The 12,296-nt window shown below is 45.1% G+C and overlaps 1 protein-coding gene across 3 annotated transcripts in view; it reads left to right on the top strand.

Annotated features, from left to right (window-relative positions):
* The window catches only part of Dgcr2 (DiGeorge syndrome critical region gene 2), a 64,257-nt gene that overhangs the window by 32,185 nt on the left and 19,776 nt on the right, over positions 1-12,296 (top strand). For 2 of the 3 annotated variants that reach the window (XM_087903262.1, XM_087903261.1), the window contains exons 3-4: positions 7,464-7,591; positions 10,394-10,611. In XM_087903262.1, the coding sequence (XP_087759388.1) occupies positions 7,464-7,591; positions 10,394-10,611 (346 nt within the window). The remainder of the gene's footprint in view (positions 1-7,463; positions 7,592-10,393; positions 10,612-12,296) is intronic. The other variant, XM_048452333.3, reaches the window with a different exon arrangement.

The following is a 12,296-nucleotide window of genomic DNA, read 5'->3' as shown; positions in this document are numbered from 1 at the left end:
CTGAGAAGTTAAGTTTTAAAAACACACTGGAGTAATGTGATACCTGATCTTACTTCTTTAATAGCTGCTGAAATTTTGTTACCCTTTTTCTAGCTTTTTTGTTTTTTAACTTTAAAAATAACTGATCGTGGTGGCTCATGCCTATAATCCTAGCACTCTAGAGTCTGAAGGAAGCAAGGTTCCCCTAAGTTTGAGGCCAGCCCAGGCTGCATAGAGGCTCAGAGGAGGGAGCCGAGATTTAGTGGGTAATGAGTACCTGTGCTCTGAAAGCTGTGCCCTTCTACAGAGCATGTGATGATCCAGGGGAAAGCCCTCCCATTCTCAGGGAGGCCAGTTTGGCATGTGGACTTGAGGTTTTCTAGAATTGTCCACACTAGACTGTTTCATTGCCCCCACACTCCAAAAGCTTGTCTGAAAAGATCACAAAGATGGAGAGCTATGGAAACAAAGCAAATGAGGCCAGTCCTTTCAGCAGCAGGAAAAGTAGTGGTTTCAGTTCTGCCTTGATGCTGTTTTGTTTTTGTTTTGAGACAGATTCTCACCACTTAGCCCAAACTGGCCTAGAACTCGATTGCAATCCGGTCTACCCTGCTTTCCGAGTGCTGGTGTCGTGGATAGATATGTGCCACAACTTAAGCAGGTGTTGGAAAGCAGAAATGGGTGGCATACTTGGTGCACTGTGTGTCCTTTCTGGGCTTTTCTTGTGTTTTAGAAACTGGCAGGCTGGAGTCATAGTACTCAGAGTGCTCTGCCAGCAGCCTTCAGTGTGTCCTTTGGCTCTAGGAGGCGCTGACAAGGGCCAGGAAGGCAAAAAGATTCCCTCTCCTTCAGGCAGAAGTCAGGATTAGCTGCAGAGGTGACACAGAAGGTATTCTCTGTAGTAAACAATACTGTGTTCCTCCAGAAGGTTTTGTGGGAATGTGCCATCAATTCTAAGATGTGAGGAGGGGTCTTCTTGGTGCATTCTGAAAAAGGTACAAAGAGCAATGCCTACAAGAAGCAAATTTACTTCAGAGTGGATTTAGGGAGACACCAAAAAGAGTCATGACAGAATCTACTGGATATAGACAGATCCAAGACACATGATACATGGCATAGGCAGAATTATATAACAGAAGGCTGTGACAGTTGGGAAGAAATGAAAGTGGATCCCTAACTCAGAACACATAGAAAATGAAGGTTTAAGTTAAAAAAAAAAAAGACAGTTTGAGTGATTATCAACTTTGATAAGGAGGTTAAAATTTCTTTAAAACAGCTGGCTTTATCCAGATGGTGGTGGCTTAAGCCTTTAATTCCAGCACTCAGGAGGCAGAGGTAGTCAGATCTCTGAGTTTGAGGCTAGCCTGGTCTACAGAGCAAGTTCCAGAACAGCAGGACTACACAGAGAAACCATGTCTCAAAAAAAAAAAAACAGCTGGTTTTGCTTAATTAAAAAAAAATCTCCCTTTATTAAAAGACACTAGTAAAAAGTGAAAAAGATCAACTGTAACATGGAGAAATGGAAGCCAGGGAGATGACTCGGTTGGTAAAGTGCCTGTGCTACAGCCTTGAGAACCTGAATTTGATCCCCAGCACCCACATCAAAAGCTATGCATCATGGGCTGCGCTTGTAATCCCAGCACTTGTAGGGATCAAAGGTAGGCAGATCCCTCAGTCTCACTGGCCAGCCTTGCCACATCAACAAGCCCCTGGTCCCAGTAAAAGACAATGCTCAAAAGACCACAGTGCGGTGGTTCCTCAGGCATAGCCATTTCTTAGAAAAGTTATTAGTAACTATATTGATTAAATATAGAGCTATGTAAGTTCACCAGTACTCTAAAGACTGTGGAAGAGAAATTCTTTTAACTTTTGTTGTTGTTTTGTTTTGTTTTGTTTTCCAAGGCAGGGTTTCACTGTAGTTTTGGGGCCTGTCCTGGAGCTAGCTCTTGTAGAGCAGGCTGGCCTCAAACTCACAGAGATCCGCCTGCCTCTGCCTCCCGAGTGCTGGGATTAAAGGCATGCACCACAACTGCCTGGCTTTCTTTAAGCAGTTTTATACTAACATCTTGGGAAACCATCAGAATATATGTGATTATGTGATAAACTGTTTTGTGCCAGTGACGGAATGTTAGGAGTAAGTATCAATATTTATGTCGGTAGGCAAAAGCAGGTTTGCTGTGGGATAGTCCTTCTGTACTCTGTATGTATTGCTTAGTATTGTATGTATTGATTAGTAATAAAGCTGATTTGGCCTGTAGAAAGACAGAATAAGGGTAGGTGGGAAAGCCAAACTAGGAGGAAAAAGAAGAGTCAGAGAGATAGATGGACAGCCACTGGGGAAGCAAGATGCTAGAGGACAAGTAAAGCCACAAAGCTATGTGGCAAAATGCAGATTAATAGATGTGAGGGCTACTTAGTAATAAGCCTGAGCTATAGACTGAACATTTTGCAATTAATATTAAGCTTCTATGTGATTATTTGGGACCTGGTGGTCAGGACAAAAAAAAGCTCAGTCTCCGCTTATACAATTTGGCAGAGATACACAAGCAGCTCAGTGTAGGTATGGATGGTTCTGTGATTGAACATAAGAGGAAAGCTGAATAAAGCACAGCATTGGTACACAAAAGTCATGGCGGCTCAGTGGCAGATTGCTTCTGCAGAATTACAGCTCTTGGTTCCTCCCCGGTGGAAAAACAAGGACAGAGACTGGAAGGCTCAGGCAGTATGAGTTCAGCCCTGCAGGTGAGGTTTCTGTCATTACTGCATTTCATTGTGATGCTTGTAGCTTCCACTCTTTAGAAAGCTGGGGTGGCTTTTCTTGTTATTTGCGGAGACAGAGTCTTGTTACATTGCCCAGACTGGTTTCAAACTCATAGGCTCTTGAGATCCTACTGTCTTAGCTCCAAGTGTTGGAATTCTAGGAATGTAGAAGCAGAGTGAGAACTGACTTAGCTTAACCAGACCAGCAGCAGCATGGGTCTGCTGGAAAGACAGGAAGTAGAAATACATTTGACCTGTGCAAGTCCTGAAAGTTGGGAGGTAACAGATTCTGGAGGGGAAAGAAATGGGATTGGTAAGATTCTCAGTACCACTCTCTTCCTTCTCCAGTCTGCACAGTTGACTCTTCCCACCGAAAGATGATAGGCTTGTCTCTATTCCTGTGCTGCCCAGTGGTAGCACTGAGTCCCTGTGGCTTAGGCACCTGAAAGAAAGGACTGTTTGGAATGAAGACGCGAGGGAAGTATAAAATAAGCACCATGTAACAGCCACAGTGCAAACCCAGGATGAAAAGCATCCTTGGCGCTTCCTGTGGCGTGACTACACGCTGAGATCCATCTGCTCTGTTTACTTGTTGAAGAGCGGTTACATTATCTCTGTTAGCATCGAGCCACTGGGCACCACAGGGAAGTCAGTGAGGTTGGAAAGAGAATTGAGGAAGATTATCTCAGGTGACAGTAGAGCCCTCCCCCTGCCCTCTTGCTGGCTGAATACTTTCTGCCAGCCCTGTATTCCAGGAAGAGATCAGAAGGGTCTTTTCTGTGGATACACAGGTGTGTCCCACAGGAGAAGGCTCACAGCATGGAACTCAGTTATGGCTTATCTAGACCATCTTCCCCTTAACCATGAAAAACAGTTGGTGTTTCCCATCTCTCTGGATGTTCAACAGACTTGTCACAGCTTTCTAATTCAAGAGAGTTAATGGATGACGTGATGTAACTGCAGTGTGTGAAGCAGTGTTAAATTCAGGACTGAGGCCAGCACACTGTCTCCACTGCTTACTGACCGTGGTCCCTTGGACACATCACATCTGTAAAATGGGAATAAAGTTCTGCTCTCTACTAAAATTGTTAGCAAGGTTAGATAATAGGATACATGGAACATGTGGGTTAGAAAGAACAGCATACAGCAGTCCCTCAGTGAAGATTACCAATTACTGTTGTCTTATTAATTGAAGGAGTAAAAGAGAACTTTAAAAAATATATTTTGACTTAACAAAATGGTAGTCTAGGAAATTCCCAGTCCTCATTCTGCCACAGAAACATTCCAAGGACTAGAGCCTGGATAAAGGGACTCTGTAGCAACTCCGGGAAACTCAGAAGCCGGCCACCACACCTGGCTCAGAGACGTTTGTTTGTTTGTTTGTTTGTTTGTTTGGGCAGTATTTATTTTTACTCTTTGGCAGTCTCATCCATATATATAATAAAGCTTAGTCCTTACCCACTGCTGTCTCACTACTCTCTTCCCAGGCCTCCCCTTTCTGTTTTCATGTCGTTTTGTATAAGAAATACAGACTTTAAGACAATATCTTAAATGTGTTCAGGGAACTAAAAGAAAATACGGCAAAGACCTAGAACAAACAAGGAAGAAGGGGTTGAAACTATTGCCCAGTGGGAGAATGCTTTCCTAGCATGGGCCTCTGCCTCCTGTGGAGCTGGCAAAAAAGAAACCCCGAACCAGTGTGGCTGCCCACACCTGTAATCTCAGTATTTGAGGGGGACAAGACGGCTCATACTACAGAATGAGATTATCTCAAAACAGTGAAAATGTTTTCTCCCCAGCATGATGGCAGGTGACAGTCAGGCACAGTCCTGTGACCTCCAAGGATAATCTGGGACAAGCTGAAGTCAACTACCGAAAGAGTCATAGATAGACACTATCCAAACACTGGAGAAGAAAGACTGCATACTGTCTGCCTGCAGAGCAGAATTGTACGTGATGGCAATCCAAGAGCCAGTATCATGGGACCAACAGCTGAAAACTGGTGGGAACCAGAGTATGCACAGGAGCTTTCATAGACTCCTAGCAAACGCACAGGACACTGGCAAGAGCTGCTCAGGGATGTGGCCAGCATTCACACTCAGCCCAAAGAAGTCAGAGATTCAGCTACCCTCTTGACTTCACCATCATGGAAAGGAAGACTGGAGGGGAAGATCAGTTGCAGAAGAGTAGAGGAGAAGCCTGGGAAGAAATGCTGTAGTATGAGGAGCATGGGGCCCTTTGTTCCATCCCGCCTGGTCCATCTTGGGCAGGAGAATGCTGTAGTAAGAGAGGAGCGGCTGTCTGCATCCCGCTGCCTGGCTCCTGGCCGCCCGGCTAGCTTAGCCCCCCGAAATAACCACACGGAAATTGTATTAATTAAATTACTGCCTGGCCCATTATCTCTAGCCTATTATTGGCTAACTCTTACATATTAGTTTAACCCATCTTTACTAATGTGTATCACCACTTGACTGTGGCTTACCGGCATGAGTCTAACCAGCGTCCATCTCATGCAGGAGAAACATGGCATCTACCATACTTCCCTTCTTCCCAGCATCTGTTCTGTGTACTCTACCCACCTAAGGGCTGCCCTATCAAAAGGCCAAGGCAGTCTCTTTATTCAACCAATGAAAGCAACACACAAACAGAAGAACCGCCTACGGAAGGCAAGAAATACTAGAGGCGCTCTCTCTCTCTCTTCTCTCTCTCTCTCTCTCTCTCTCTCTCTCTTTCTCTCTCTCTTTCTCTCTCTCTCTCTCTTCTTCTTCTTCTTCTTCTTCTTCTTCTTCTTCTTCTTCTTCTTCTTCTTCTTCTTCTCCTTCTCCTTCTCCTTCTCCTTCTCCTCCTCCTCCTCCTCTTCCTCCCCCCCCTTTTTGCCCAAACACAGTCTACCCTTGGCTAAAACTCCCTCGTCCCATACTCGCCTTTTTGTCCCTGTGGTTCCCCCTCCTGTTTGCCCCCTCTACTTTCCCTCATCCCAGTACTGATCACCAGTCTTGTTGTGATCATTGTTTTTTTTTTTACTTTTTTTCTTTGCATTCATACTCATAATGGCATATTAGTACATATCTTATAACAGTATTCCTAAGGTGATCATCATTTAAATTTATTTTTTTTATGTGTGTCAGTGTTTTGCCATGGGTGTTGGGTCCCCTGGAACTGGAATTATAAACAGTTGTAATCTGCCTATCATGTGGTTGCTGGGAATTGATTAGTATTTAACATGTGATTACTTGGGAGGGAACTGTTGGTTAGGTTTCATTCTAATTATTATTATTTATTGTTACTTGTTTAGCTGGTTTTTGTTGTTTGATTTGGGGATTTTGTATAGGGTTTTTTCAGGGCTGATTGTTTTGCAGTTGACTGTTTTCATAGAAACTGCCCTATGTGTTGACTGTCGCTGTGAATAGTATTCTACTAATGGGAAGGAATGTGGATAAATAAAATAATATTTAAAATAATATTTTAATATTATTTAAAATAATATTTTAAATAAAATAATATTTAAAAAAATAAAATAATAAAAAGTCAACCATTGATTAAATGCCTGCTACAGACTCCAACCCCCAGTCACGAGTGGCATCAAGGCTCCCAAGATGGCTCAGCAAGTGAAAGTGCAGATCTGATGGCCTGAGTTCAGTCCCTGGCTACAGGAGAGGACTAAGCTAACTCCTGAAGGTTGTCCTCTGACCACCACCACCACCACCACACACACACACACATACGCACACACACTAAAACTGTAAAAGAAAAACACAGGTAATATGGCTTCTATGACATGTCTCATCTGAAATACACAATTTCTGAATTAAGTCCCCCAGTGACAGTGACTTAGATGAATTTCCAAAAGAATTCAGAAGTATAATGAAAACTTTTCAAGAAACAAGAGGAGTAAATTTAAGGAGAACACAGATGAACGAGATAAAGAAGTCAATGCAGACTAGAAATAGAGTTAATAAAGAACAATATTGAAAAAGAAACAAACTGCCAGGTGGTGTCTTACACTTTTAATCCCAGCACTTGGGAGGCAGAGGCAGGCAGATCTCTGAGTTCAAGGTTAGTTTGGTCTACAGAGCTAATTCCAGGACATCCAGGGCTACACAAAGAAAACCTGTCTCAAAAAATCAAAAAGAAAAAAAAAGAAAGAAACTGAAATGATACCAGAAAAGAAAACCTTAGTAAACTAGTCAGATAACAAGCACATTGGAAAGCCTCACTGGTGGAATGGGTCACAGGCATGGCAGAACTTCAGGGCTTGAAGACAAGGTAGAGGAATTGGTACATCATTCAAAACCATCAGTAAGATCTTAAACACATACAAATGGAATGTCAGGGAATACTAACAGAATGTCTCAGGCCTGTGAGACTGGAAAGGGCAGCCCAGGCCTTAGGAAGAGCTCACTCACCAGGCATTCCTGCAGAGCTGGCCCTGCTGACCATTGTAAAGCAGGAATGGCTGATTCTTGACTGTGCTCAGAGTGCTTGCAAAAGGACAAGACCCTCTTTCCTAATAACAATAAAGTAAAAGCTATACTTCTCCACAAATATACCTGTTTATGTGAACAATGGTAGTTTTTAGGTATCCAAAGAAAACTAGAATGTGCCTCTTGATGCCCACCAGGCCTTTCCAGCACTGAGCTGCCATTGGACTTGGTGCCGGCAAGCCACAAGGTTGTGTTCTGGCTGCTGTAAATGGGCTCACAACATACTTCTTTTGCTTTCAGAAGTGACTGGAGAGGCCCGTCCTTATCATGGGAAGGAGACCTTGGACCTGCGACAGGGGCGGACCAGAGGAGGTGACCCCACACACTTCCACACAGTGAACATGGCTCAGCCTGTCCGCTTCAGCAGTAAGTTGCAGACCTGCCCTAAGGCAATGCCCAGTAACAAGGCTCAAGATTGCAGCCTTACTCAGTCCTGGCTCTCTGCAGGCCACTGACAAGACAGGTTTACTAAAGCAGCCCTGGATGGTGTTGCGGGGACGTGAATGAGGCTGCATGTGAGAATGTATAGCTACAAGGTGGAAGCAGTCTCCCTCTTTTAGTGATTAGATATCCCGTGACATTAAACTTCTCAAGGGCATAACAAGGCTGGAGAAAAGCAAAACACAGTTTAAAATGCCCTCCCCTAAACAGGCATGCTGGGGTGATGATACTCTCTTGTGTATAAGAACAGCCAGATTTAGGGCAGAAGAACTGGTGTTTAGTGTTCTTGCTGTGAGGCACAGGAGTCTGTTTTCTGTGTTAATTCTTAGCCCACAACCTCAACATGGGAGGTGACTCAGAGGCACTTTGCAAACTCAGCTTCTGTTTGCAGCCTATACCTACCATCACCAGTCCTAGGGTTTGACCACCAAGCTACAGTGGCTGCCTGAGCCAACACAGTCAGTGCAGTGAGGAGCCTTGGAAATTCAACCATGTGGCAGGCTCCCAGCATACCTCACAGTTCCCACCCTTGCATGGAGCAATAGTTCTTGGTCTGAGCGAAGATGGGAAATGTATAACCAGGCATTTGAGCTCTTGTAAGAAACTTGAAATAAATGCTTTCTCCTCCTTATCCTCAGGGAGCATGTTCTATGTATACCAAGCTACACTGGCTCTTCCAGGGGAGGTTCTACTCCCTGTGCACTCAACTATGCTTATCTGAGGCCTGAACAGTGAGCAGATAACTGCTTTCCAGCTTGCTATCCTTGTACACAGTATTGTCAACATGTCTCAGCCGTGGTCCAGCTTGCCATTTTCTTTTGTGGCTCCATTAATAAGTCAGTCACACGTACTTTAAACATGAGGATCAAGCTGGTAAGATGGTTCAGCAGTTAAGAGTTCTGTTCAAGGGTCGTAGGTTTGGTTACCAGCACCCACATGGTGGCTCACAGTCATCTGTAACTCCAGTCCCAGGGGATCTGATTCCCTCTTCTGGCCTGTGCAGGCACTGCGGACAGATGGTACACAGCCACATATAAGGAACACACACACATAAAATGAAAATAAAAACACAAGCATAAACCCCCTAATAAGTGTTACCAGCTCCATGGCATGTGGGTACATTTTTAAATATCATCTTTTGACAACTGATGTAGCTAAGCATATAAGAGGTACTCTAGCCAGGTATACTTAGAAGTTAGAGTCAAGCAGATTTCTAGGAGTCAGGGCCAGCCTGTTCTACATGGAGAGTTTCAGTCCAGCCAGAACTACATAGTTAAACCCTGTCTCCAAGAGGAAGACACATACTTTTAATAGTGAGTGTCCTATAGAGGAACAGGACCGATAGAATGAGTCGGGGAGGGGGCCTTATTAGAATGGCTTGCAGGCTGTGGTCCAACTAGTCCAGCAATGGCTAGCTACCAGTGGAAGGTCCAAGAATCCAGTAGTTGTTTATTCCATGATGCTGGATGTCTCAGCTCAGTATACCTAAATCCTGAAGAAGTAGGCTGTAATGCCAGTGAAGGAATGGACTTGTCAGCAAGAGCTCGGGCAGGCAGGCAGGTAGGCAGAGAATGAATTAAAGGTGAATCTTCTCACCTCAGATTATTTCAGAAAAAAAGCCCTCACAGGTATACCTAGCCACTTGGGTTTTAGTTAACTGCGGATGTAGTCAAGTTGACAGGCAAGATTAACATCACGGCACTCCCAACATTTGAATACTCTAGATCTGTAGAGCACATCACTGATACCATCTTCACTAAGGTGTAAGATACCAGCACTTCCCGTGCCTGAGGGGCACATGAACCATCCGGTAGAATGAGAAGGTGCTGGAGATGTCCTGGAGATAGATAGGGCTCTGACTACTTCAGCCTCACCAGCTGCGAGAGTCACCTGACTCTGAGAGTCAGGTTTGGACCCTCTAGAATTAGATTTATGAAACTATTTTAGGGGAGTGCTGATTGGCACCCTCCTGAAAATACCTATGTGAATAGAAAAGAGGAATCAGTGGGCTTCCTGGCAGCAGAGGACAGAACAGCCAGTCCTGGTAATTTGCTTCCTCCCATTCTGCTTTGTTAACCAGATACAAGCAGAGAATGAACTGTGTTAGAGAAATTTTCTCAGCAACTGTTGTTGACTACTAAGAAGTTGAAGAACCATGGGAGATTAAGAGAACTCTGAATACATGTGTACCATAGGCTGAGTTGTGCTTTTTAGAAAAACTAGAGCATTTGTAGCCAGTGTGATCTCAGCTGGGAGATTATCACTGTAAGTAAAGCCACAGTGGAACTACCAACCTAGACAACTCTGTGGGTAGGAAGATCTATTGGGGATCAGACTGCCAAGGTGCATGCTCTCTCGCTCGCTCTCAGTGGAGGCAAAGAGAAGATATGGAGGAAAGGCAAGCAGATTTTCTGAGTGTCGGGACGGGAATCCTTGAACTGATAAGATGCCCTTGCCTGGGGTAGTCGACCTATTTGAGAGAATTAAGAGTGGTTCCTGGTAAACAGACCCAACTCTCAGTCTCTGTTTACCCAGCCAAAGTCTTTCTATTTAGGACATTGTCCCCAGTACTGCTATTTTGGGGGCTCTGCTTTGACCTATTAACCATCTCAAGCTCTAGATCTCCACGGTGATTCCGAGGTGTGTCTGTTGTTGATGCAACACTTGTAATTTCAGTTTCAAAGTCATGATCCTAATTTTGGGGACAACTCCCCTTCTGTTCTTCATGTTTCCTAGGGAAATGCCCGACCGGGTGGCACCACTATGAAGGCACAGCCAGCTGCTACCGGGTCTACCTCAGCGGAGAGAACTACTGGGATGCCGCGCAGACCTGCCAGCGCGTGAATGGCTCGCTTGCTACTTTCTCCACTGACCAGGAGCTGCGCTTTGTCCTGGCCCAGGAATGGGACCAGCCAGAGCGGAGCTACGGCTGGAAAGACCAGCGCAAGTGAGTCCCCAGGTTCCCGGGTTCCGAGTCTGTTTGCTGCTGAGCACTCATTGGCAGCTCCTCCTTGGGGAAGGCAAATCCCCATCAGTAGCAGCACCTAGAGATCCAGTGGCTTAGTTTGGCATCAAGATGAAATTGGGGGCCTTTGAAGGCGCAAGGAGTTCAGGGCCCTCTTGCTGCTTTGTGGAACCATGGATCAGCCCTATTCACTGGGTCCCTCTGTGGATACAGCTGTACTGAGTGATTGTGGCTAGGGAAGGATTCAGTGTGAAGCTCTAGGCATGATGAGGATACCAGGTGAGTGGGAATGCCTTCTGATAAGGTGAGCCTGTCAGCTCTGCTGGTTGCTGCTTATGGCCCTGCTCAGTCTTTCTCAGACACCCTAGGCTTCCAAGTGCTTGCACATGTGACCATTGATGGGCTTAGGGGCATTGCCAGGCTTAGCTCAGGCAGTCTGCCTAGAACCTGCCTCCTGAACTCCAGGCCCTGCTCATCTAGAGGAAGCAGAAAAATAGCTGCCAACTTAAAGGCTCAGTATTTGTGGGGCTTTCATTTAGGGAACGGGAATGTGCCAAAGTTCTTAGTGTGCCACCTCTAGAAGTCACACCATGTGCCCTATCCGTGTTTAGGGGTGGAAGTTGGAAATGGCAGCCAGTTGTCTCTTCTAGAAGGAAGGACAAAAGATGGCCAGTGTTTACTGCCAGTCACCTGCTGCCTTCTAACAATGGCACAGCTGCCATTCTTCCAGGGGAGCATGATGACCTAAGGCAAAGTGGCCAGAGGGCTGTTTCAGGATAAGCTACAGTTATGTCATGTGTGGCATCCAGAACCACCACGCTGCTTCTTGTCTGCAGCTGCAATGTCAGGTGAACAACCCTTCTTCCCACTAGGAAATGCCTGAAAGGGCACTGGCCCTGCTGGGGAACACCCTGTCTTCTGTGGTGGCCACGTGTGTGCATACCCCACACTGCTCACAGCAGCTGTTGTTCTCAGTGTGGGCTAGAGTAGCATGCTACTTCAGGTGGTAGCAGATCTGCAGGAGGCCGTCTCTAGGACTGGACCTGGAACTCTAAGGCAGCCTGGGAGGGCACAGAACTATCAGGTGCTTGTAGTGTTCACTCACTTCCATGTACAGGTGCTCCAGTGTTTGGTGGCACAGATTGGGGACATGCTGCAGGCTTGAAATGGGCTGCTGAGCAGAAAGCAGCGGATGTGACAGTATATGTTCACAGGTCTTTGTTTCTTTAGAGTTTACTGTTCTGTGGTTTTAACATACTCAAAATTTTGTTTTTATGACATTATATCCAAGGTCATCCTGGCTTTGAATGTGAAAATTTTCTAGAATCAGCCAAAAAAAAAAAACAGGCTTTGCAAGGGTACCAGATGTAAAATTTTCTGACCAGTGGATTTGTTTAGAAAATGGATTCTTTTAAAATTGAGAGGAAAACTTTAATGACTTGTGTAAATGGATTTTTCTTTGGGCTGCTAGCTCACAAAAAACTACACAGAGACTTATTATTTATGAAAGCTCAGCCTATAGTTTAGGCTTGTCCCACCAGCTCTTATAACCTAAATTAACCTATTTCTATTTATACTTACCTGTTTTGTGACTTTTTCCTCTCCTCCCTCTGGCAGTTCCTCCTTTCTTCTCAGAGCTCTCTGTCCTCAGAGTCCCACCTATACCT

Source organism: Myodes glareolus, chromosome 2 (genome assembly GCF_982192425.1).
Source record: "Myodes glareolus chromosome 2, mMyoGla1.1, whole genome shotgun sequence".
NCBI lineage: Eukaryota > Metazoa > Chordata > Mammalia > Rodentia > Cricetidae > Myodes > Myodes glareolus.
This window is presented reverse-complemented; position numbering and strand designations above follow the sequence as displayed.